Genomic DNA, 23,978 nt, shown 5'->3' with positions numbered 1-23,978 from the left:
GGCAGTGATGAGGTACGGCTGCCTGAACTAAATATACAACATGTTGATTTCCTCTCCTTTAGGGAAATTTATTGTTTAGGATCACTGCCAACATCTCTGACATTCTATTGATGGATCTGCTTTGGGTCATACGTAGGGGCAGCATCTGTAGCAGAGAATTTCACACTTCCTTTTCTCCTCTAGTTCCTCCTGCAGGATACCACCATGTTTTACTGGCCAATTTAACTCCTGGCAAAGAAGCAATGATTTCTTGATATATTAAATCCCAATTCTGTGCCAACAAGTCATTTTTAAACTTATTAATGGATTCCTCTGACCTCAAGCGTCTATGTTGTATTTGACTGTCCACTTCATTATTTCTGTAGTTGCTATCAAACACTGTAAATACTGGCAAGTGGTCACTGATCAGCAAACCTCTAGCTGTTTCATTGTCAGTGTCATTGGTAAATATTTTATCTATTAAAGTGGAACAGTGAGATGTAAGTCTGCTGGGTCGGGGGAGTTTTGGAAAGAGACTCAAATTGCACATTGTATGGATAAATTGATCTCTAGTTTTACAGTATGTTTGTTATGATTTAACATGTCAATACTGAAGTCTCCACAAATAAATACAACCTTGTTTCCCATTTTTGAAAATGTTTCCTCCATCCAGTCCTTAAATACGTCAATACTTAAACCTGGGGTTCTATAAATACAGCTAGTAGTGACATTTCTACTGTTTTCCTTCCATATTTCAAGTGTTATACATTCAAACAGGTTATCCACCACAGTTGTCATCAAATCTAAAAGTTAAAGACCCACCTGTTCTCTGCTGTTCAATAGTTTTTATTTAAAAGTCCAGATCTGCATCTGGTTCTTTTAAGCTGGCATCTTTAAACTTGATCATGTTTTAATACGTCTTTCCCCACACTGAAACTTTATTTCTTGCATTTTATCCATTTTATTTTAGCCCTTTCTTTCTGTTTTTGTTAATTAATTTTTCTTTTAATTTTTGTTTTTTTTAATGCACCTGTATTGCCTTCTGCACCCTGCTGTAATGTTTTATGTAAAGCACTTTGAATTGTCTTGTACATGAAATGTGCTCTACAAATAAATTAGCCTTGCCTTGTCACAGTTCATTTCAATGAGATTGGACTGAAGAAATGCAGCTACCTGTTGCTCTGTGGCTCACGTGCCTTCTCACAGGTACGCAGCCATGTCTTTGTGTGGTGCCCTGTGGGAGTCTGGAGGTGCTCCCTAAAGTGTCCACGTGGAGAAGAATGTGTTGGGGGAGAACAGGACGTGTTCCTGTACAAGTCAGAGCAGGTTGTGGAGATAAACAGCAGATGTCTGGAAAAGTAAAAGTTTACCTCTGATTTTAGAGATCTTGTTTACATTGTCACGTTTAAGATTGAAAATAAATACATATGGAAGCACATATTACAGTATTTGGCTTTAAACAAGGCGACACAATGCTCAAGAAAGTTTAAATAAAAAGCAGTTTTTACCATGTTGGTTCTTTACGAGGGTGTGGGCTCAGCCCCTAATGTTCCCAGGTCCAGGAAACACCCCTGATCTACACTCCTAACTTCACCGATGGTCACGGGCTGTGGGTAGTGACTGAACAAACGAGATCTGTCTATCTGTCTTATAACGGTGGTGTTGTCTGAAAATTTGATGGCGTTGGTGGTGTAGATGGAGGAACAGTCATATGTAAAGAGAAGGAGAAGGCTGAGGACATGCACCTGGTGTATCAATGTCCTGGATAACGGTGGAAGAGGTCTCCCATCCTGATGTTCTGGGTTGTGTTGAGAGAAGGTCAAGTGTCGAGGTGCACAGTGAGCTACCCAGACTAAGGTTACTTAACTTCTGAACCAGTTTATGGGTTAGAACTGTGTGGTAGATGATCCACTTTGATAGGTGTCAGTGGGAGTATGATTTTCCAAAACAAACCACACCAGTGTACAACTTAGCAATGCCTGATAACCGATTAACTGATTAACAATCATCGTGTTGATGAGTTAACAGTTCAGTTTCTTCAGCTGAGGTCAACGGGCCAACAAGAAAGAAACTCTATTTTGATGCCGCATTCGGCTCATTGTCTGACAAAATCATTCAACACAGTGTAGTAGATACATTTAGTATTCAGCTGGTTCACTTATGCAAATTTGGTTTGGTGAATGGAAAACTGAACAGGTGATCATCTCAGTGAATAATGACAGAATCCCATGTGGTGAATAGCTGAACAATCTTTATTCTACAAGGTGAAAATGAAAGACAAAAAGACCATATTATTTATGCTAGTCAGGGGTGAAAGTAGTTTGAAATTCTTGCCGGTACTATTTCAAAAACCTTTATCTCTCTCTCACTTCATGCATTTTAAAATAACAAATTAAAAACATTTTAATATTTTAATGTAGGCAACACAGGCTAATGGAGTAGGGAAAAATTAAAAACACTTGACAATATGTTAAACTATTTATTTTAATTGGAGCATTAATAAACATGCAGAGAACATGTGTCTAGAAACAGCTCATGAAATCACGAGCAAAAACATTTTTATTTAAAATATCTGTGGATAACTGGTAGATATTTAAATTTTGTTGAATTTTTTTTGCAAACCACAAGAATGTGTGGGATTTCATTGGTGTAATATATTGTTCAAGCAGTCTCTTGACATCTGTTGACCAATAAGAAAATGTCCCAGTGCACTCAATCAAACGCACCGATCTCCATAGCAATCGCTGTTTGAGAAGTAGGCGTGCATGTGCAGTGAAATCTCCGTTTTGTTCTGTGCAGTTAAAATTAAAATAAAAAAATAAAAACATAAAACACAACTGATTACTCTCCTACTGAATTTAATCAGAGCATTCAGCAACGAACGTAAAGACTTAATATGCGGTTCATGTTTCGATGGCTGGGCGCTGTGGAGGCCAGTTTTCAAAATTGCATGTTGCTTATGGATCTATTGTTTGACCTGGTTCTGAATAAGACCTTTATAGCAGGCAGCCACTCTCCCATCTTCCTGGTACTGCATACCGCCAGTGAATGTTTTAGTGGTACACAGTATCAGACCGTATCAGCTTACTTTCACCCTTGATGCTAGTCATATTCATACATATGATGTTACACCAAAAATCATTTTTACAAACACTTTTTTCAGTGTAAAATATGTTATTTTAGCAAGTTTGCACATGTGCTGTACAGAATCAGTTCCATCAATGAACCATCTAATATATCACAAATTTCTGATGGTGAAAACAAATTAAAACTATTTGTGCTCAGTCCCATCACAGACTACTGCCTGCTGCACAAGGATAGATGTATTCAATCTCAGCCTGATCACCTAAAAGGAAGAAGAAAAACAGAAATTATAAGACAAAAACAACATGTGAAAGCTTAAACAGTTGAATGTATTTTGTAGTTTTTATAGACAGTATCAATAATAAAAGTCATCACAATGTAGAATGTCCAGAGTAAAAGTTGTTGGCATTGCATTAAATGATCTCATATTCAGGTTTTGATTAAAAATATGTGATAGTTTTTTAAATTTCTCTTTTAAAATGTTGAATCCTTAATTGCAATTTGTTATTCTCCATAAGCATCCAAGCTTAAAAAATGTAGATACGCCATTATCACAGTACACTCCAATATGGGGTAATCATCTTTTTATACATCTTTAGATTGATAGGGGGTTTAAAATATGGGAAAATAAAGGAATAATCAAAATAGAGCACATTTTTATTTATTTGGCAGGGCAATATCTTCCACTACCAGACCTAACTCACCACGTGGTGATCAGTTCATAGCCCTAACCCAGAAGTCCAAGACTTAAGGCCCATTTTTGCTCCCTCATGTATGTGAATAGGTATGTCCATTTAAAACGTTCTTATACATCTCGTCATATTTCCATGCATCCTTTACGTTGCCATATTTGTTAAGTCAATTCATCCACTAGTGGGCAGTGCTGAGTTCAGAGTTCACTTCCGTGTTCTGACGCCAGTTTCAGACAGTGGCTAGTGGTGGTAATGCACCACTGTATGTTGCAATCACCCAACATGCCCATCATACTCACAAAGCCTTTCTCCAAAAGCTCCCACCATCTCTACATCTCTACATATACTGCTCAACATTGCCCTCACAGTTTCTGATGGCATTGCTCCATTTGCTGCATCAAGTGAAGGATCTGCAAGGCCTCCAAAAATGGACCAAATTTATGCACTTAAATAACGCAGGAGACGGACAAAAGTGTCCATCCATCTGTATATCCGTCTTCTGCATCGAGCATAAATAAATCTGATACAGCCAGAAATTGGTCACAAACCTTGGGTCAAAGATGACACCTGGCAGCACCAGGTGCACTGTTGACCACCTCAAGTTGTAACATGGTGTCCATAATGTACAATCCAAGATAGCATACAACACTCCATCAAGTCACTATCCAGAACCTCCAAGAAGCCCAAAGACTGAACAGTAAAAAGTGAGATTTAAATTTGATAGTAAAATTGCAGCAGTGCATTATTTAAATGTGCTGTGTGAAAAGGGTTTTTTTCATATTTTATTCTTTTTTTCTTGGAGGAAAGCTTCAAAAACTTGGCCACATTCCTTCAGCTGTTGTGATGCAGGCGACTCATGTCTTTCAGTATCTTTGGAAAATTATACACACACACACATATATATATATATATATATATATATATATATATATAATATTTTTTTTATTATTTTTCTGTACCACTTATTACAATTCAGGGTCACAGGGGGCTGAAGCCTATCCCAGCAACTAGCTGGCGAGAAGCAGACTACACCACTTTATTCCAGCACCAACATAAACAACCAATAAACATTCACTCCTAGGGAAAGTTTAGGGTGAGTAATTAATATTACATATATATCTTTAGATGGTGGGAAGAAGCTGGAAAACCCAGAGAGAACCCATGCATACACAGGTTGAACCAGGGACTTTTTTGCTGTTAGGCTGTGGTGCTCACCTCCTCACCGCTCGATGATTATTTTGTGTGTTTAAAAAGCTCTACAAAGGCCCAAAGTGTGTCTGTGTGTCCTGTTCTCTCTGTAAAGGAATTTAAGTGTTTACTTGGCTGGTAATAGTCATAGATCTTGACCACGGCTGGCTTCAGGTTCTTCACTGGGAGCTCCTGTACCAGTTCTAAACTGTGGTTGATGGCTGTTCCATTCCTTAACTGTTGGTAGAAGAACAGACGACACCGTCAGCTACAAATATAGAGATCATCATTAACAGTTTCCCTACTGTGAAATTCTCTCACCTCCTGTAAGTACACCAGAACATGATCCTCCTTCTGTTCCACACGATCCACCAATTGAGCACTTTTGAGCTGCAAGAACAACATTCAGTTGGCTTTCAGTCAATTTTACTATGACAACAAGTGTTACAATTGACATAACTTACTTGCGTCAGAGAGTCTGGGTCTGGAACAAATCCAGACAGACTTTTGATGTCCAGGATCACCATGTTTGTACTGCTCTCCTTTCCACTGTATCTGTTAGTGCAAACATAGGATCACTGTCCAGAATTACAGTTTTATCACAGGAACAGGAATCTTTCTGATTATATACAGAGATTGAAGCTTCAGAGTGAGTTTGGGTCTTTGAGACTTGCTGGTACAGTTGGACTCTGGTTCCCCCTTCACACTCAGAGTGGTGACATCAGAGGGAGTTGGGATGTTGTAATGTTGAGAAATCTGGAAAACACGTTTAAAGCTTTTAGTTCACAAAAATTAATCATAATTAATTATGGAGTCTAACCCAGCATTTAACAGGGTAAACCCTGGACAGATCACCAGTCCTTTGGACTATGGGAAGAAGTTCTGTTATGTATTACACATTGATACATGTATCATAAGTGATAAAAATAAAGAAAAATTATTCAGATTTCTGAAATTAACTTCAGTATTAGGTAGATTGGATGAATGCATGTGCACAAAAAAGAACAATAAGCTCCTCAATGTTCACTGACCTGTACTGAAGCACATGCAGCGCCCTTCACCTCCAGGCTGAACTTTCCTGTTACGTCTTGCAGCATCTCCTCCTGGTAGAGAAGTTTGTTGACTGGATTCACATCAAATGTCCGCTGACCGCTGGGAGACAAAACAGTCACCGTGCTCGAACCCTCTGGACTGAACACCACAGTGGAGTAAAGAGCCAGAGCCTGAAGAGCCACCACCGTGTCCTAAAACACACAGTTATAAAGTCACTGACATGGAGTCATATGCTGTGTTCTCAGCCCCACAGAGAACAGATCCAACAGATTTGAAGCCTTGCAGTACCTGAGTGGAGGAGAAGCCTCCGTAATGATTCTGCTGTCCAGTCAGCCACCTAACGATACTTGATGTGTAGCCCAGGTCCTCAGGGGAGAACGGGCCACTGAGTTTGGCCATCAGTACATAAGAACTGATTTCCACTGACAGAGAGTCAGATTTTTCTGTTGCTGTCTGAGACCAGTGGATGAAACCTCCTGAAAACCATTCAAATAGAACCAAATGTAATTTACTCATAGCATTGGAGCCTGAAGGATTTCTTCCAGGATATTCACCAACCTTCTTTTATAGCCACTGTGTCAAGGTGCCGCAGAAGGTGAGCACGGGTCTCCGTGTCTCCTGCCAGTGTGAAGACGTATGCCAGCAGAGCTGAAGTGTAGGTGTTACTGAGGTCACTGATAGATTCTTTGAGGCACATCAGGCTCTTATTCACCACAGCATCCTTAGCAGATAAAATAATTATTCAGTCACTGTGTCCACCAAGTTCACAGCCGTAAGGGGCAGGGGAAATAATACGCTGTAAATTCACAGTGCACTCAGCATGGAGGAGGATGGGGGCAGGCGATGAATAAAAAGGAAAATTAAATTGTCATTTCAAGTTATTCTTGTATTTTAATTGACCCGTTTGTTTTGATCAACACAAAATGAAAAATACCACGCTATTATATGAATTTGACTCACATCTGTGGATATATTCATTTCCAAGAAGGCAGAAGTGATGTAAGCACTCAATGTTATTTCATCAGACACACCACCCTGCAGAGACAGAACACATTCTTTTATACAGGGAACAGAGACCACAAATATAGTGCTATTCTCTTTTTCACAAATGAAAGAAAACGGCAAAAGAAGAATCTTCCAGGTGAATTTATGCTGCTGAATCCAGTTGAATTGATGAGAGGAAATCGTGACATATAAATTTCACGCATCTCATGACAGTCTGGCATATTTTCTACCACTTTATACACTGTCTGGCCAAAGAAAACTCACAAACTCACCACTCAAAAAGAAGTCACACACTCTAATATTTTGTTGGACTTGGGCTTTAATTCCAGAAGCATTCACTGTGGCATCATCTCAATAAGTTCCTTCATTGTTACAAGCCTTATTTTTATCCAGTGTTGCGTTAATTTTCTCCAAGATCTTGTATCATCGATGGGACAGTTCAACCACTGGCGGTCAAAGCCTTTTCCAGCATATCCCAAAGAGTCTCAGTGGGGTTCAGCTCTGGACTCTGTGGTGGCCAGTACATGTGTGAAAATGATGTCTCACGCTCCCTGTAGTACTCTTTTACAATCTGACCCCCAACAATCCTGGCTTTGTCATCTTGGAATTTGGCCGTGCCATCAGGGAAGATGGAATAACCTGCTCAATCATTCAGGTAGTCAGCTGAACCTAGATCTGAACCTGACCAACTGCAGCAACCCCAGATGATAAACTGCCCCCACAGGCTTGTACAGTTGACACTAGGCATGATGGCTGCATCACTTTATCTGCCTTCTTTCTTACCCTGATGCTCCCATCACTCTGGAACAGGGTGAAATCTGAACTCATCAGATAACGTTACCTTCTTCCATCGTTACAGAGTATAATCTTTATGCTAGCTAGCAAATAGAAGCCTTTTTTTTCCAAGTTAGCCTGACTGATTTTTTTTTTTTTTTTTTTTTGGCTACACAGCTGTTCACTCCCAATCCCTCGAATTCCCGTCACATTGTGTGTGGAAATGTTCTTATTTTTAGCTCAAGTTCTTCTGGCATTTTCTTTGTTTAAAATTTCACCAAACGTGTCGTTGATTGTCGATTTAGAACGTTTTGCCTACCACATTGGTTTCCGGATGATGGTTCCCCACTAATCTTCCAGTTTTTAATAAGACATTGGACGGTTAAAGTTAAAAAGTTAAAAATCATAACAGTCCAGCACAGTACAGATTGTGACAAGTGTTGCAAATCTATAACACATCCAGAGCAGTGGTCTCTGAAGTCCTTATTAAATCTGCCATTTCAGGTAGTTGCAGTCTGAGTTCCCAGATATTGCAGCACTTTGCCGAACTTTGCTGTAAAGAAGTCCTTCCAACCGTTGATACAGAGTCTTAATCTTTCCAGAGAAATAAAGTCTGATATCAGAGACTTCCACCAGTATATTAAAGGAAGTTCTTCTCCTACAATGACAGTCTTTTGGCCTGACATAAGCAAAGAATGTATAGTGTTCTTATGTGATTTTACTGACTCAGGGATATGTCCCAGTGAACACAGTTTTGGATTAGGCTGTAGTTGCTGCTTAAATATCACGTTACCTCAGTACATGCAGTTTGCCAAAAATGTTGGATCTTTTCGCATTCCCAGTGGCAGTCAAATCTTGTCCCTATAACAGTCTTATATTTTGGGCAGTTTGGAGAGGCCCCTGCTTTGTATTTACTATACATATATGGAGATAGACAAACATTTTGTAAGATATTATATTGCATTTAGCTGAATATGTTACATATGGATATTTTCAAAGGTAAAAGTAAATTTTTTTCAATAAAATGATTGCTCTGTGGACCTAAGAGGCTGCATTTCTAGAGTAACAGGTGCACAGGCTAAGAGGGCAAAGGATCCAATATCACTGTTTTACTAAATGGGCTAGGTGTTCAGATATAAATGTATAGTCAATTTGAGAAAATGACAGGTGAGGTAGGCAATAAAATGTTAATTTCTTCTTATTAGGGATTGTTACTGCCTCACAAGCATATTAGCTGTTAATCATGGTTTACATGTGTCTCTCATGAGGTTTAATTATCCAGCCCCACTCTGTCTTGGTTTGAAGAAACAACAAAATGGTTTATTCCTTAAGTGTCACAAAAATATGCCAGTTCAAGACTGTCTGGATAACAAATTAAACACCAAGACACGGTAAGAAAACCGTGTGCTTCCACAGCTAATATAGTACAAAAAAAACTTAGTTCATTGTTCTACCACTTCACACCCTGGATGCGTTCTTAAAGCCACAGCACCAAAAAGACCGGGGAAAAATAAGTTACATAAGTTAAATTACATATTTAACTACCTCAAATTAAACTTAATGTCTAATGTAAACATTTTTGATTTCCTGTTAACATAACAACCTTAACTAAAAGACATCCTCTTAGTAGTGAAAATACCACCAATGGGGAAATAATATAAAAATGAGTTTGCCTCATACAGGGTTAATGAATCTCCAACCATCTAACAAGTTAAATATCTGAAGAAAAGTTTATAATGCTCTGCCAGATTTTGACTGATATTTATGAGGGTGATCGCTGTCTAAGGAAGGGGAAAGATGACAGTTCAAATCTATGAAGGTAAAAATGTGCCAAAATGAACAAATTTGTAGATTTGATGTGAAAACTTGTAGAATAAAATGTGAGAAGTTGCACATCAAAAATCTGAACTTGTATGTCAAAATTTTCTTCTGTAAAGAAAACTCACACACACGTGAACTGAATTTGAGGTTACAGAGAAAAAATAGTCCATCTGACAAATTATCTTCCATAGTTTACTTGTAATTAAATTTTTTTTTCAAGTGTTCATTTTGCTTTACAACCTCAACTTAGCGATTACAACTTCCTGAATCTGCTGCTGCAAGTCACAAATGTGCTCTCGCGAGTCACAGCGTGATAAAACTGTGGCCTGACTTTTGGCTCATTCCTTGCGAGATATTTGTGCCAAAACTAACTTGTGTCTGAAGATGTGAGAGCAGAGGAGGGGGGTGGGGGGGTTCGGGGCTTAACCAATCAGAGTGAATGGTCATGAGACCAACGCCTCCAGAGTTTCTCTTGTGGGACCTCTTGGCAGCTATCGCTGTGGCGCACCAACCTGGGGTAAGTTACTTCATTAACCATCGTTTTGACTACCCCATTGTGTGTTTTAGGAGCAAATGAACATATGCTCTAACAAAATGTATAAAGAATGCCAAAATGCCAGCATGTCAACAGTTGTGTAACTACTAATAGTAAGCAGCAAATCACATAAACTGATAGATACACATGTTCAAGTGCAAACTTAAGATGAACAAAAACTATCCTGGTGTTATATAATACCTTTGTCCACTATGCAGTCTTCTTTATTCATTTGTATATGCAGATATTTTTGAGGGAGATCATACCCGTTACCTGGTTACAGGTGAGTTGATACAGTCACTAGGTAGTAGGGAGTGTCTTCATGTAGTCGTTGATTTCCTTCATCGTGGAAAGGTAGATTGGTTTTCCATTTGGAGGGAGAATCTTAATTATAGCTGGGTACACAAAGGCGAATTTGATCCCCGCCCAGTGTAGTCATGAAGCCTCATCATGACCGCACGCGGGCCCTGTTTGCCAGTGGATCCCACCGGAAATCCCACACGGTGAGCTTGTTCAATTTTCAACATTAACATGTCCATGTTCCAGACCTCAAGAATCCACTTCTCAAAAAACATGTGTGGATTCTCGCCTCCGGTGCCTTCTTTCAGTCTAATAATTCTGACGTTTTGTTGTTGACTCTGGTTCTCATAATAAAGTTTTCTCATTGCTTTTTTCAGCGCTGACTCCACCAAGTCAAGCCGTGGTGCATTAGCCACTGCTTTTTTCTTCAAGTTGGACACTCATTGTTCCACCGTCGCCAGTCTGTCCACTAGCTTGTCTAGCATTTTGGACATCTCTGTGACTGGTTTCAAGATACAACAGCAGTTAAGTACAGCACGGCAGCATTGGATCCCTGTTGATGGGAAAGTCTCTGCTCAAGCTATTAGTCTGGTAAAGGATCTGGTTATTATGCAAAAGCATTAAGGTTAACTTGTTTTATGAATTGCAATACTTGTTATAACCTGTCAACCTTATTTCCACTTTTTAAATCTAAAACCAGATTAAACCTTTCTGATTTTTTGTCGACTAAAACTTGACTAAAACTATCAAATTTAGAAATGACTAAAATGTAACTAAAATCATTTTTGTCCTGAAGACTAAAACTGAGATGCCTCCCAAAATCAACACTGCAACAAAAGTGCATTACGTGACCCCCATATGTGTTTTTTTTTTACTAAATCAAAAGCTTCTCATTGTATCAGTTGGCATTAAATAACTTGCCAGTTGAAAGACAATAACCCATTCAGAAATAAGGAAGCTCATATGTATTTGCTTAGTTTAATCCAGATGGCCACTTTTTGTTTTGGCCAGACAGTGTAGTCCGTGAAGCCAGGATCTCTTTCTGTGTAAATGAACATTTTTTTATTGTTGGAATTGAAAAGTAGCTATTCGCATACCTTCATTCTGTTGTTGAAGAGTTTCCCAGACTGTTCAAAGCATCCACTTCGATTTTGTTTTTGTTCCAACCAGCTCTTTGACTGTTCAATCTTTGTTGGGTCAATGTAGACAAACGACTGAGCTTTGTAAAAAGATCTCAGTACAAAGGCAGTCAGCCTGAGAAAAAGCAAAGTTAACATTTATTCATCCTAGTTTCTGTCAAAATAATAGTTTGAAACATTAATTATTGAAATAAATTTGGCTAATTTACGCTTTACACATTTCTTGGTAATCACAAAATCACATTTCTTGTGCATGTTCTTGTAGAGAAGAGACTACAACCTCAGCACAGTGTGTCACTCATCAATGTAAACTAGGGCTGGGTATCACCAGTAATTTCCTGAATCGATTTGATTTTATTTGATTCACAACAGCCTGATTTGGTATATTTGGATTAAATCTGATTTGATTTGATTAGATATATTTATTATTTTTCAGATATTTATGTATACACCAGTTTGTTTTAAATATTAAAGGTATTCTCAGATAAATACTTTTATGAAACACTGAGCTTTTTTACATGACCATCAAAATTAAATATCCAGGAAAACTCTGATTACTGTAATAATCTGTAATAATCTATTGGAAATATTGTTCCCTCCATTTACCAGTCTATTGTCCATTATCAGATTTACTATATGACTATGTACATGTGTGCGTAGTGACATCACTTCCTGTTATTTTCAAAACATTCTGGCTGTGTCCGAATGTACACCTTACTCCCTACATAGTGCCCTACATAGGGGCCATTTTGTAGGGGTGGTCATAACATAGGGTCATTGTTGTCACCAGAAAAAGGAACATTTAAAAAAATAAAATAATCGCTCTCTAAGTTTTATGAATCAGTATTGGATTAATTAGATTTAAATCAATTCATTAGATTAATAGATCAATAGATTAATCAAATTTTAAAACCCAGCTCAAATATATATAAAGGCTTTGTTTCAGAGGTCTAAATGTTTCACAACATGTACAGACTGATCACCAGTATTCTCACCAGGTGTTTCCTGGTCCGTATCCAAACGTGCTGTATCCCCCTTGATCATCTTTGTAGTTAAGCTGTCTCTGGTAACCTGCAGAACAACAGAAACTTTAGAGGATGACGTACTAAAAGCATGATGTCAATCAGTAGGAAATAAATGTGGAAATGTTTTGTGCAGATATTGAGTTTTAACCTTTAAACTGCAACCCAAGAAAAAAATGTGTCAAAAATGACTTTTTTATTTTTTTTATTCTGAATTCTTAATTTGCCCATTAATAAAATGTAAATATTAGGGCTGTCAAATGATTAAACATTTTAATCAGATTAATCACAGGTAGGAAATTAATTAATCACCATTTGCAAATGTGCCTGAAATTTGAATATTTATTGTTAATTGACCTTCACCTGGATAAATGTCAGTGTCCAAGGGTCAGTAAATGCAGCATGTAATACATTTCTATATGTTGTTCTGCATAATCTCTACCATGTTCTAGACCATACTGCTATTCTATTCTATTCTATTCTATTCTATTCTATTCTATTCTATTCTATTCTACAGTCATTTAGCATACGCTTTTCTCCAAAGTGACTTACATGTGAGAGTAAGAACAACACAAGCAAGAAATCAAACAGGACATCATCATTACGTGGTTGTCAGACTGCTGTAATCCTGTTAGACCCAGGTGCTGTGGTGCTAGAGGTAGTCCTTTTGTATGTTATTTTATTTTTTCCCTTTATAATAGTCCTTTGTTTAATTACAAAATCACAATTTCATCACACAATATCATCTTAAGCAGGTTATTCAGTGCTGAGTTGAGCCAAAAAGCTGGACAAATATTTCTAACTGATTCCAACAAGTAGAAGCGTTAAGCTAAGTAAGGAAATGTTCTTTAAACAGATGAGTCTTTAGCTTGTTTATAAAAGTGGATAAGGACTCTTTGGATTGGACAGAGTTTTGTAGATCGTTCCAACACCAGGTAACAACAGAGGAAAAGTGATAATCCAGAATTCATATATCATCATCTCGCCAACCATCTCCATGGGGATAATTTCTGTCATAAAACCAGCAGATGTGACGACTGAAGTTAAACAGCGAATAATGATGAAGTAACTCTGATAAAACTGATGATCTGGATAAACACATTTTTCTTTTTATCATTGAAGTGTGTTTGTGCAGTAGTGATAAATGTCCTACAGCATGTCCTGTCTGGCCCCCCATCTGAACTTTTCTAGACCCGCCCCTGCATAGCTGGAATATAAACGCTGTGACCAGCCAACTACTGTGTTAGACAAGGTCCCGCCAACAACAACACTTTGGGGTAAATGTGTGCTGTTATGAACCATGAACTGTATTAAAAATAATAACACATTTAATTACATAAATTAGTTACCGCCATTAATGCATTACCTTTGACAGCCTTAGTAAAAATATAATTAATAAAAATTATTTTGTGTATCAACTGTTTACTACAATGTGATATGTCAAAATTACTGTAGTGCATTGTTGTATCATTCTATCCAGGGGGCAGAAGAGTATCAGATTGTATACAACAGGGTTTTGAGCAAAGCTTTTGAAAAAAATTGATTTAAAAGTGTCAGAAACAGTTTGTATCAAATATGATGCATAAAGCATTAAAGGATTAAAGAATCATGCTGGGTTTTTCTGATGAAGAAGTTTTCTTTTGTGACAAACTCGACTCTAACTCTAGCCAAGCGTTTATTCAGTACAAACTCATGCAGGAGGTTGAGTGTAATCAGATTTAGTGAAAGCTCCAATTTTATGTATATTTTTTATTGAGAAATGTTAGTAGTATACTTATCAAATTATCTTTAACTAATGTAATTAGTTGAATATGTAAATGTCTACTTGAAATAATGAGCTATGTGAAGTAATGAAAATGGTGTCTATCTCCCGATCCAAAGAAAATTTGATTCATTGCACTTTTCAAATCATGACAAAACTATTTTATGAATGCTGACATGGGATTCTTTCTAATTATAAAACTAAGCTAATTTACCACTGGTCAGGAAGTTGAATGCCTTCTCCTTGATGGCTGGGGTCAGCTGCTGTGTGTTTTGAAGGTAATGGAGGATGTAGATGTTAGGGGCCAGAAGAGCCATGTTCTGCTCCCCACATCCATACGGCATCTGTAGCAGTCCATCCAGGTTCTTCAGAGCCCGGCCCAGAATGTCGCCTGCACAAGAACACAGATTCACCAAAGCTGAACATGGATCCAACTTTTTGCTTCAAATTGATTCTGATAGACATATATCCAATAAATTTACCAGGATATAGTCAGTATACACGAGTCAACAAGTTCAAGGGCCATGGTTTAAATATATGATCAAAGCATGAGACCAGAGGGAACAGAAACTTTCCAGAATTTGTTTGGCTAAGTTAACAGTTCTAAGGAGTTTGTCAGCCTACCCAGCACTGACACTGTAGCACGGGCCGATCCACCAATCACATTGTCAGGCAGCTGCATCTCAGTTTCCTCTTTCAAAGTGTTTCCTGTGAGCAGACAGTCACATTCAGGATATAAACTCAACCTGAAGATAAAGTCTAAAACAAAGTAGTTGCATACACTGGGTCATTGCATTATGATTGATCCAGACCAGACTGGATGTTTGAAGCTATAAACTGATTTCTGTACACATGTTCAACTCTTACTATACTCTAAAATAAAGTCACTAAATGTAAAGAAATTTAATGGATTGAAATACATTTTTCTTATCATACAATTTGCTGGATGTCATCAAACTTCCTTTATTCATAAAACATAATTATGGTGTCGTAGTGTGAACAAAACTGACCTTTAGGACAGAGAAGCCAGTTGTGTGTCTTCGTGATCTCAGTTCCTTCAGCCTGAAAAAGAGATGAGAGATGTTTATAATGAGATGCAGTATAAATTTTCTTTGAGAAAAAAAAACTTTTAAATGCTCAAAACTGCTTTTTTGTTTTGTGTCACCAACCTTTACTCTGAGAGATCGTGTGACCACATCAATGCGTCCTCGTTCTGGGACACTGACAATCTCATTGTCACAAGAAGCATGGGACGGTACAGCCTCAGCAGTCACAGTCACATTCACAGCCCCTAAAAAGATCAGTGAAGATCAGCTTTTCATCTCCTGTTCTTCATTATCAAAACATTTAGCCACTCTGGTGGATCTCACTGAGTTTGTAAAGGTGAAAAAGAGATATACAGAGAGTAAAGGGACAGCAGTTTATCCATCCTGTCATCCAGAGTGGATGGAAATCTTACCCAAGGCTGTGGGAATCATGGTCCAGCTAAGGGTCTTACGCTCACTGCCACACAGACAGGATGTGTACTGATCACCAGAGAGGGGAGTGAGGGTGTAATCTGAGGAGGGGGCTGCAGTCACTTTCACCTGTTCAGGATAAACAAAATATATTTTGTAATAATTCTACAATCAAATGTATAGAAAAAAGCATCTCTTGAAGATCACAGAAGTTCTCACTGCTATGAACTGTGGTCTAGATTTTGAATCAGCACATTGTCAATTGAATTTTTCTTTTTTTTCATTAATTTTGTATCTGGTATTTTATCTCAAAAGGTGGGTTATCTGCTTAAGTTTCTGTTAGTTTTAAATAACCAGCAGAACAAATTTCATGTGGAATATTGACGATAACCTGAAGAGTTTTGTGAATAATAATAATGGATTAGATTTATATAGTGCGTTTCAAGGCACCCAAAGCACTTTACATTGTGTATCCATTATTCATCCACTCCTCACCCATACCTGGTGATGGTAAGTTACTTGTGTAGCCACAGCTGACCTGGGGCAGACTGATGGAAACGTGACTACCAATCCGCGCCTAAGGCCTCTCTGACCATCACCAAACATTCATCCACATTCATACACCAGTGATGCCAACACTGGCGGCAAATAGGGTGAAGAGTATTGCCCAAGGACACAATGGCAGATGACTGGTGTTACATATGAGTGATACACTGGTTCCACTATAAACGGGAAATGAACCAGCTTGTCTGTATATGTATATGCCCACTTGTTCGAAGTCATGTCACAATCCATGGTCGTAGATTTTTGAGATGGTTAAGTATCCAATTGCCCTTTTATTTCTGTTAGCTGCCACTCATTGCCGCCACCTGGGGCTCATCCTGCATGTAAATGCCTGTCCTCTGTTGCCTGTTCGGAGTGGCCAGAACTGACACACCTTCACCTCCTCCCCTCTGGTTCGCTCATCGCTGGTCCAATCCCTGCTTTTGCTCTCGCCATCCAGAAAATTAAAGACTGCTGCAAATGCTCAGTCATCTGCAAGTGTTTGGCACAGACAGTTTGCCCTTGGCTTGTTGGACTTCGGGGACTTTGATCGTGTGCTTAGTCGGTGGTAATTTGTGTAAATAGACTAGTGTTATCCAACAGTGTTTGAACTGTTTGACTTTGTGTTGTAGTTTGTTTAACGACTGGTAGTCTTCTTTCTTTTCTATTTGGTAAAACGTAAAGCCCTTTTGTCTTCTCTTTAAGCTGTTTTTGTTAGCGTTACAGCAGTGCTGTTTAGTTAATTTAGAATTGTTAAACTAGAATGTGCTGGGCTAGTTGAATTTGATCGTAAATGTATATAGAGTTTTTTTTTTAGCTACTGGAGCTGCTCCACCTTTTGTTAACGTAGATTAGTAGGCCAGTTTTTCATTCACCTGTTTGGTTAGTCTTGGTTTTGTTTTCAACTGGCTGATTTGAGTTAGACCTTAGCGGTTTTATTGTGTTTTTAGTTTGAGCAGCTTTGCTAAACCCAGCACTTGTCATTGCCACCATTTGTTTTGTTCTCCATTTCCCTTTACTATAATAAATCTCCTCGCTTCCTTTAATAACATCTGTCCGCAGTTCATTTCTTTTGTTACGCCTTTTCATACTCCTGTATTGGGTCGTAACAGGCATCACTGACATGCACTGTAAAACATGCCAAGCATTTTAAAGTTTTCTCAACTACTTATTCTTTAGTTGGGAAATCTGCATTCCATCCATCCATTTTTTGTACTTGCTTATTCCAATGCAGGGTCACGGGTTGCTGGAGCCTAACCCAACAGCTATGAGGTGAGAGGCAGGATACATCCTGGACAGGTCACCAGTCCATAGCAAACAATAATCCACACATAAAGGCTAAGATTGAGACAGCCAGGAACCTTCTTGCTGTGAGGCAACAGTGTTAACCATAACACCATTGTGCAGCCCAGGAAGTCTAAAGAATTCAAGAAGAACTCTGAGTGAGTGCTTTCCCAATAACAAGCCCTGGATCACCAGTGACCTGAAAACAACGGGAATCATCAAAAAGAAGCCTTTAGGGATGGAGAAGTGGAGTTGTTGTAGACAACACAAAACAACTTAAAACAAAGATTAAGTAGTGCAAGGGAGACTACAGGAAAAAGTTATAAAGTCAGCTCCAGCAGAACAACATGAGGGATGTGTGGTCAGGAATGAAAAAGATCACCGGCTTAGAGTTAAAAGGGGAGCAGACTGATAGAGGTCTGGACAGACCTAATGAGCTGGACATGTTCTTCAAGGTTCAGTTCACCCCTTGCCTCCAGCCCAACAGACCATGCTCCATGAGCCCACATCTTACCTGTTACGCCTTAACTCTGTCACCCTGCAGCTCAGTCATGGACCTTAACACATCCTCATCTCTCTGCATTTCAGAGCATACTGTAGTATCAGTGGGGAGTATCAGGACAAGATGTTGAGTACAGAGAACTCGTCAGTCAGTTTGTAAGATGTTACAAAAACAATCACCTCATTACAAGTACCTTGGAGTTCATCTGGACATCAGACTGTATGGAAAATGCAGCATACTAAAGCTGATTGCAGAGCAAGGTGTGTTTCAAAACAATAGTTTTTATTGATGAATTAAAACTTTCTGCTCAAGAAATATTGACCGAATAAACTTGCCTCCTGTGGTTCCTTTTTTATGTATGAGATGTGCGCTATGTGTGCTAATGGGGGCACATTGCAGCTAACACTGTGCAGCTGGTCAGTGCTGTATATGTACTGACAATGGTCATTAATGCCCTTAAGAGAGGATCGAAGATGGGGTACAAGCAGTGGCAGCAAAACCAGAGCGCAGCAGCAACAGCCCATCCAGCGTTACAGCATTCAACACAGCAACGCAGCCATATGTTTCAATAACATTCCAAAAGTATTTACACGAGCTGCAAAGATCTCCTCCATTGTCTTTCATGGTGCCTATGCCTCCTCCTTGCAACAATAACTGCAGCCATTTGTGTGTAAAGTTGTGCCAGTTTGCACCTGCCTTGCAAACATACTAAATATAGATGCAAAAATAGCCAGTGCAATCAGTTTCATGTTTGGTAAATCAGATTGCGTGTGTTACCATGATCCATTTGCATCTACTCCTCTCGATATTTTGTGCTTTCTGGCAGAGATGCTTATATTGCATATTCATCAAGGCAAACACGCAAAATGGAGTGAGTGCATTATTTTGTCCATTTAACAGATGTAATCCTCAGTGCGCCTGGTTAGTAAATTAGCTGCAACATGTTTTTGCGTGTGCTATTAAGCACACGTTTTTAAACCTTTAGTGAATCAGGGTCTATGAGTCCAAAATCAAGACAGATTGGATGAATACAGAGCACAAAAGTGTGACTTACCATTAGTCCTAAATAATAAATCAAATCTTGCTAAACATCCCTGCTAATGGTGTCACTGTGATCAGGTTGGGCTGTAATTGAGAGATGTCTCATAAAATCATCATTACCATGATGCAGCTGGTCAGGTAGTTGAAGACAGTCGCCTTCAGTTCAAAGTTCTCCCCCCGGATGATGGAGTAGGGCAGCGTGAGCTCGAGGAAGAAGGGCTGGAAGACGGTAAGCTTCGTACGAGGAGCTAATCCAAAGCCTTGAGAGGACAAACAGAAAGTCTCTGTCTCCCAGGTGGTGATGGTGTCTGGGACGGTGAGGGACACATTCTTCTTTCCAGACTCTCTGGATTGGGAGATAGACATCAACACATTCTGTCAGGTGGTAAAACAAACTTAAATAACTCATATCAGTCATAAATACTCACACTGATGTGTGTCTTGTGTAAATATTGATTTCTTTGTTACATATGTTGCATTGGCTGATTGTTTAAGATATTCTGCTATTATTTACATGTGGTTTGAATGACTAAATGTTAAGGTGCAGAGAAAAGTTTAGGTATTTTAGAAAATCCAACTATAAGTAGGACTGGTGTTACGGGTAAAATAAATGACAGTTTTACTCTCCGGGTTAGCGTAGGCCTCAGCTTTATTCCTCTGAACTTGTGAAACACTCCTTTTCTACACTTGACATAAGTGTGTTTTTTTAAATTAGATTTTTCAGGCGAACAGATGCAGTGCTGGACTGGGCATCGGGTATACTTACCTGGTGGGCTGACGGTGATTTTAGGGCGGGTCTATACCTTGTTTTTTGTTGTTGTTTTTGTTTTTAGGCCACTAATGCATGGGAGAACTGTGATTGGCTTGTGTGTGGAAAAAAGACAGGTCTTGGGGGAATTTATTATTCCTTAGTGTTGCCAACTTAGCGATTTAGCGAGTTTTCAGACCCCTATACCGACTTTTTTTTTCTTCTTTTTTTTTAAAGCAACTAACAACAAATCTAGCAACTTTTTCTGGTATTATTGGAAACTTTTGGAGATTGACGTGAATGAACATAGTTTACTCTTCCTAATGAGGAGCAGGTGCTGTGCAGACCCATCTCGTACGAGGCTGGGTCTTCTCGCAGCAGCAGCAGCTGTATTCAGCGCAGACAACGTTCACCTCTGTTTCATGACCAGGCTGAAAATGAAATGTACAAAGCTGCTGCTGGAGGATCCTGTGCTGGCTTACCGTCAGAGTAATGTCTATTAATGAAGAGTGTGGACAAAAATATTTAAAAAGTTGAGTGCTGTGACAAGTTTTAGGCACCTAATTTTATTTTATTTTATTTTTTTATTTATTTGCTGTTCTAAACATTTTAGGTTGTCTTTTTATTCATTTTTGCCTTTCCCACTACATCCCTCTTTATGGCCCCATCCATTACAACTATATGTATTAGGCTGATTAGGCTAATTAGCAACTTCTAGTGACTTTTAAGACTTTTAAGTTGCCGTTCTGCTTCGGCTACAAAGTGAATCAAAACAAATCATCGAATCTGATTTGTTTTGTATTAGTGTGGCCAGTAAGATGTCTTTTTGTTTTTTTGTCTAACCCTATTATAAACATTGTAATTTCTGAATTTATTGTTCAAGTATTTATCACTAATACAGTGAAAATGAGAGGAAATGTGAATATTTGCTATGCAAGGCGATTTCAGTGTGCACCGCTAAATTTTCTGCTTGCAGTCCTAAAAATTTAAGTTAGGGGCCACTGTGGTTCTCATAAAAAAAGTTAGTCTGCAGCCCTGAGTTAACCTGATACTACATTGTATTTCTAGAATGAGTGTATAGGAGAGAAAGATGCTGTGGTGGTCAAACACATGGACACAGGTATCAAGTGCAGCTGGAACTGGTCTTGGCTCAAATTAGAAGTCAGAGTGAAAGGACAAGAGTTGTCATTTCATCTGTCCGATGCATTGGAAACTTTATTATATATTCATATTAGTCTGTAACTCTGCTTGATGTTTTCTCAAAGTGCACCAGATTGTAGCTTTTAAATATAAAATATCCAAAAATTTCTACTGGGTGAGCATTCCCCGGACCCCTCTAGAGGGGTTGTATCCTTCTCACCTTTTTCACGCCTGACCTGTTTTCATGTCTGTCTCATGCTCTTTTTAGTGTCTACTCAGATCAGTAGAGCCCACCACAGCGTCCTCACCAGCCACCTCCACAGAAAGTGTTCAAACTACTCACCAGGTAAAACAAAGAGGTGCGGTGGTGAGGTGTGGACAATGATTTGGTATGTTGCTAATACATGTTCCATTCTTTGTGAATTCAATCAGTTAAACTGGAAGGTCAGTTTCTGTTTGGTGTGCACCATGTGCCTCTTTTTAACTTTGAGCAGCTGCGCAACTATTTCTGCACAACCCTGAAAGTCAAGCTAAATTATGCTGGACCCTGCCATGACTGGTGTAGGCCAAAGGATTTTCAACAAAGTGTGTGTTAACAGCAGGATAATTTAATGATAAGAACACATAAATGGTTTGTATGATAAGGCATGTGATATATGTTTTACTTCAGCTGTTAACAAATGTGTACAAGTAAGAGGGAATATGCAGTTGCAGGGTAAAAGAGCTTTACCCAACAGACATTTATTGTTACTGAAGTTCTATATAAAGCTCAATCTCCTCAAGTTTAACCACAGTGTTATTGAAGAAGCCGAGATGCTCACCCGACTTGCACCAGGTCCCATATCCAAGACTCAGGGAAGAAAGAGCGGACTGTTTTCACTGGTTCAGCATCCGTAACATAGTCCGCTTGAGGAGAGCTAGGCATACCTAGTCCCACAGGTGTAGCTGATCCACTAAACTGAACAACATACCCAACATGTAGACCTTAAAGAAAATAGTAGAAAGTTAAACAGCAGAAAATACAGATAGTGATACAGATAATTATTAGAATTTTGACAAATATTTGGTGTGACACTTAACAGAAAATGATTAAAATGTTGACATACCTCTATGGTATTGTTTTCCCTTGAATCTGAGGCATTTGGGCAGCTGTAAGACCAAGTTTGTGGCCATTTTCAGTCCTACATTCTACACAATCCAAAAACAAACAACATTAAACATTACAGTTATAACAACAAACAGTTATGTTTTATGAGTATTCACAGGTTTATTCTATACAACATTATTATTTATATTGTATAGCTGTTGTTTAAGATAGTGTTTTTGAGTCCAGATCCTCAGGACGCACTGCCCTGCATGGATGTGTTCCTACTCTGACACGCCTGATTAAGATTAATGAACTTCCTCATCAAGATTTTTGCAAGCCTGTTATGAGCCATTCATTGAATTCAGGTGTGTTAAATATTACCATTGCCTTTAAAACAAATATCACTCGGGTTGCCTCTACAACATGCAGAGTACCTGGACTGAGAAACACTGGTCTAAGATATACCTCAAAAACTCTGTGGGCATCATTTGTGTCTTCTCCAGGATATGGGTGTGGCAAAACATATCTTTTTGGTCTCACATGTAAACAGTTTATGGGATCTTGAACCTCATGCGGGACATGAGACACCTTCCTGACAGGTAGCACGTGAAATATCTGAAAGGCAAAACAAGGTTCGAAGTTAAAAAGAGACAAATATTGTTGTGTGGAGTTCTGACAATTGAACAAAATGCTTAGAAGGTCTAATGTCTTCTATCTTTCTCTCCTGAGGACACTAAGACACAAAGATGCCCCAAATTTCTATTTTTAGTGGAACAACCACTGTATAAATTTTGGAACTACACCAGAGCTTCGGAGCTTGTTCCACTGTCCCTGAAACATCATAAATTAAGCAACCATTACAATGACAGGAGTAACATTATATTTCAAATACTTTTGAAATTTGTCTGTTATTCTAAATTATAACTTATTTTATTTTAATATTTTGTTACTCCTTTTTATGCTAGATTGAAATGCCTGATAAAATTTATCTTTTGCACCAATGTGGTGCTGTTTTGTTTTCTGTATTTGTTTGGTTTTTGATCCCATTATGTTTTCACACTTTTACACAGTATTCAGCTTTCCTCTGTATTATTATTATTGTCATCTTTGAGAGTTTGTTGTTTCATTTGCATAATAAAAAACAACTTTGAGCCACAATCAACCTTAGGAGTTTCCTGCACTTTATCAACAGTGTGGAACTTAAATTCACAAGATGTTCAATCCCATTGTCGTTTCATGTTTCCTAACAAACAAATGAATGCTGCGTACATCAAATCAAACGTCAGCATATAGGAAGATTTGCTAGTTGTGTTTGATCTTCCTAAATCTTTTGTGATTATCTGTCAGTGTGACAAACATGCAGAACACATGCAAAACTCATATTTAAAGACTCTTTCCTCCATTTTGCCTGCAAGTGTGAAGCATTGCATACTCGCTGTTTGAGGGCTGAACGGTCTATTCGCCCTCCACTCTACGTGGTTTGCAACGGCCCACATTAGCCCTCCATGCAAACGGAGGGTTAGTGTGTAGTGGTCATTTGGTATTGAGCCCAAATGTAACTGCAGCTGATACCAGCAGTTACCTTCTCTTCATTTAGTGTCTTCCCAGGCTCCTTGATGAGAACGCTCTGATCAATGGCACTTAAACCACACAGAGAGTCTGGCTGAGCTGTCAGCTGCATTTTGGTTTGCTCTCCTGGGACAGCTGATGATCGGGAAAACTCCAGCAACACCTGGGACACACAAAACACAGCATTCATAATTTACTGATATAAGAAAAAAACTTACTTCCTACTAAGTCCTATTGGAACACAAAAAACAAC

The 23,978-nt window shown here is 38.7% G+C and overlaps 1 protein-coding gene and 1 long non-coding RNA gene across 4 annotated transcripts in view; one reads left to right on the top strand and one right to left on the bottom strand.

Moving 5' to 3' along the window:
- LOC121645786 lies at positions 1 to 18,929 on the top strand. The gene is made up of 3 exons (XR_006011507.1): positions 1 to 12; positions 12,844 to 12,847; positions 18,626 to 18,929. It is a non-coding gene; the product is annotated as an uncharacterized LOC121645786 (long non-coding RNA).
- Positions 3,258 to 23,978, bottom strand: part of LOC121645750 (pregnancy zone protein-like) — a 32,250-nt gene continuing 11,529 nt past the window's right edge. For all 3 annotated transcript variants that reach the window (XM_041994409.1, XM_041994410.1, XM_041994411.1), the window contains 21 exons: positions 23,739 to 23,888; positions 22,622 to 22,771; positions 22,176 to 22,257; positions 21,891 to 22,053; positions 19,302 to 19,527; positions 15,814 to 15,940; positions 15,524 to 15,645; positions 15,365 to 15,416; positions 14,979 to 15,062; positions 14,569 to 14,745; positions 12,566 to 12,641; positions 11,529 to 11,685; positions 6,957 to 7,031; positions 6,555 to 6,717; positions 6,285 to 6,472; positions 5,975 to 6,187; positions 5,575 to 5,699; positions 5,408 to 5,498; positions 5,265 to 5,333; positions 5,075 to 5,180; positions 3,258 to 3,325 (listed from right to left, as the gene is read on the bottom strand). In XM_041994409.1, coding sequence (XP_041850343.1) covers positions 3,270 to 3,325; positions 5,075 to 5,180; positions 5,265 to 5,333; positions 5,408 to 5,498; positions 5,575 to 5,699; positions 5,975 to 6,187; positions 6,285 to 6,472; positions 6,555 to 6,717; positions 6,957 to 7,031; positions 11,529 to 11,685; positions 12,566 to 12,641; positions 14,569 to 14,745; positions 14,979 to 15,062; positions 15,365 to 15,416; positions 15,524 to 15,645; positions 15,814 to 15,940; positions 19,302 to 19,527; positions 21,891 to 22,053; positions 22,176 to 22,257; positions 22,622 to 22,771; positions 23,739 to 23,888 — 2,652 coding nt within the window. In that variant the 3' untranslated portion in view covers positions 3,258 to 3,269. The remainder of the gene's footprint in view (positions 3,326 to 5,074; positions 5,181 to 5,264; positions 5,334 to 5,407; positions 5,499 to 5,574; positions 5,700 to 5,974; positions 6,188 to 6,284; positions 6,473 to 6,554; positions 6,718 to 6,956; positions 7,032 to 11,528; positions 11,686 to 12,565; positions 12,642 to 14,568; positions 14,746 to 14,978; positions 15,063 to 15,364; positions 15,417 to 15,523; positions 15,646 to 15,813; positions 15,941 to 19,301; positions 19,528 to 21,890; positions 22,054 to 22,175; positions 22,258 to 22,621; positions 22,772 to 23,738; positions 23,889 to 23,978) is intronic.

The sequence above is a fragment of the Melanotaenia boesemani genome, chromosome 9 (genome assembly GCF_017639745.1).
Source record: "Melanotaenia boesemani isolate fMelBoe1 chromosome 9, fMelBoe1.pri, whole genome shotgun sequence".
NCBI classification, from domain to species: Eukaryota; Metazoa; Chordata; class Actinopteri; order Atheriniformes; family Melanotaeniidae; genus Melanotaenia; species Melanotaenia boesemani.
The sequence above is the reverse complement of the archived record's forward strand: the minus strand, read 5'-3'. Positions and strand labels throughout refer to the sequence as shown.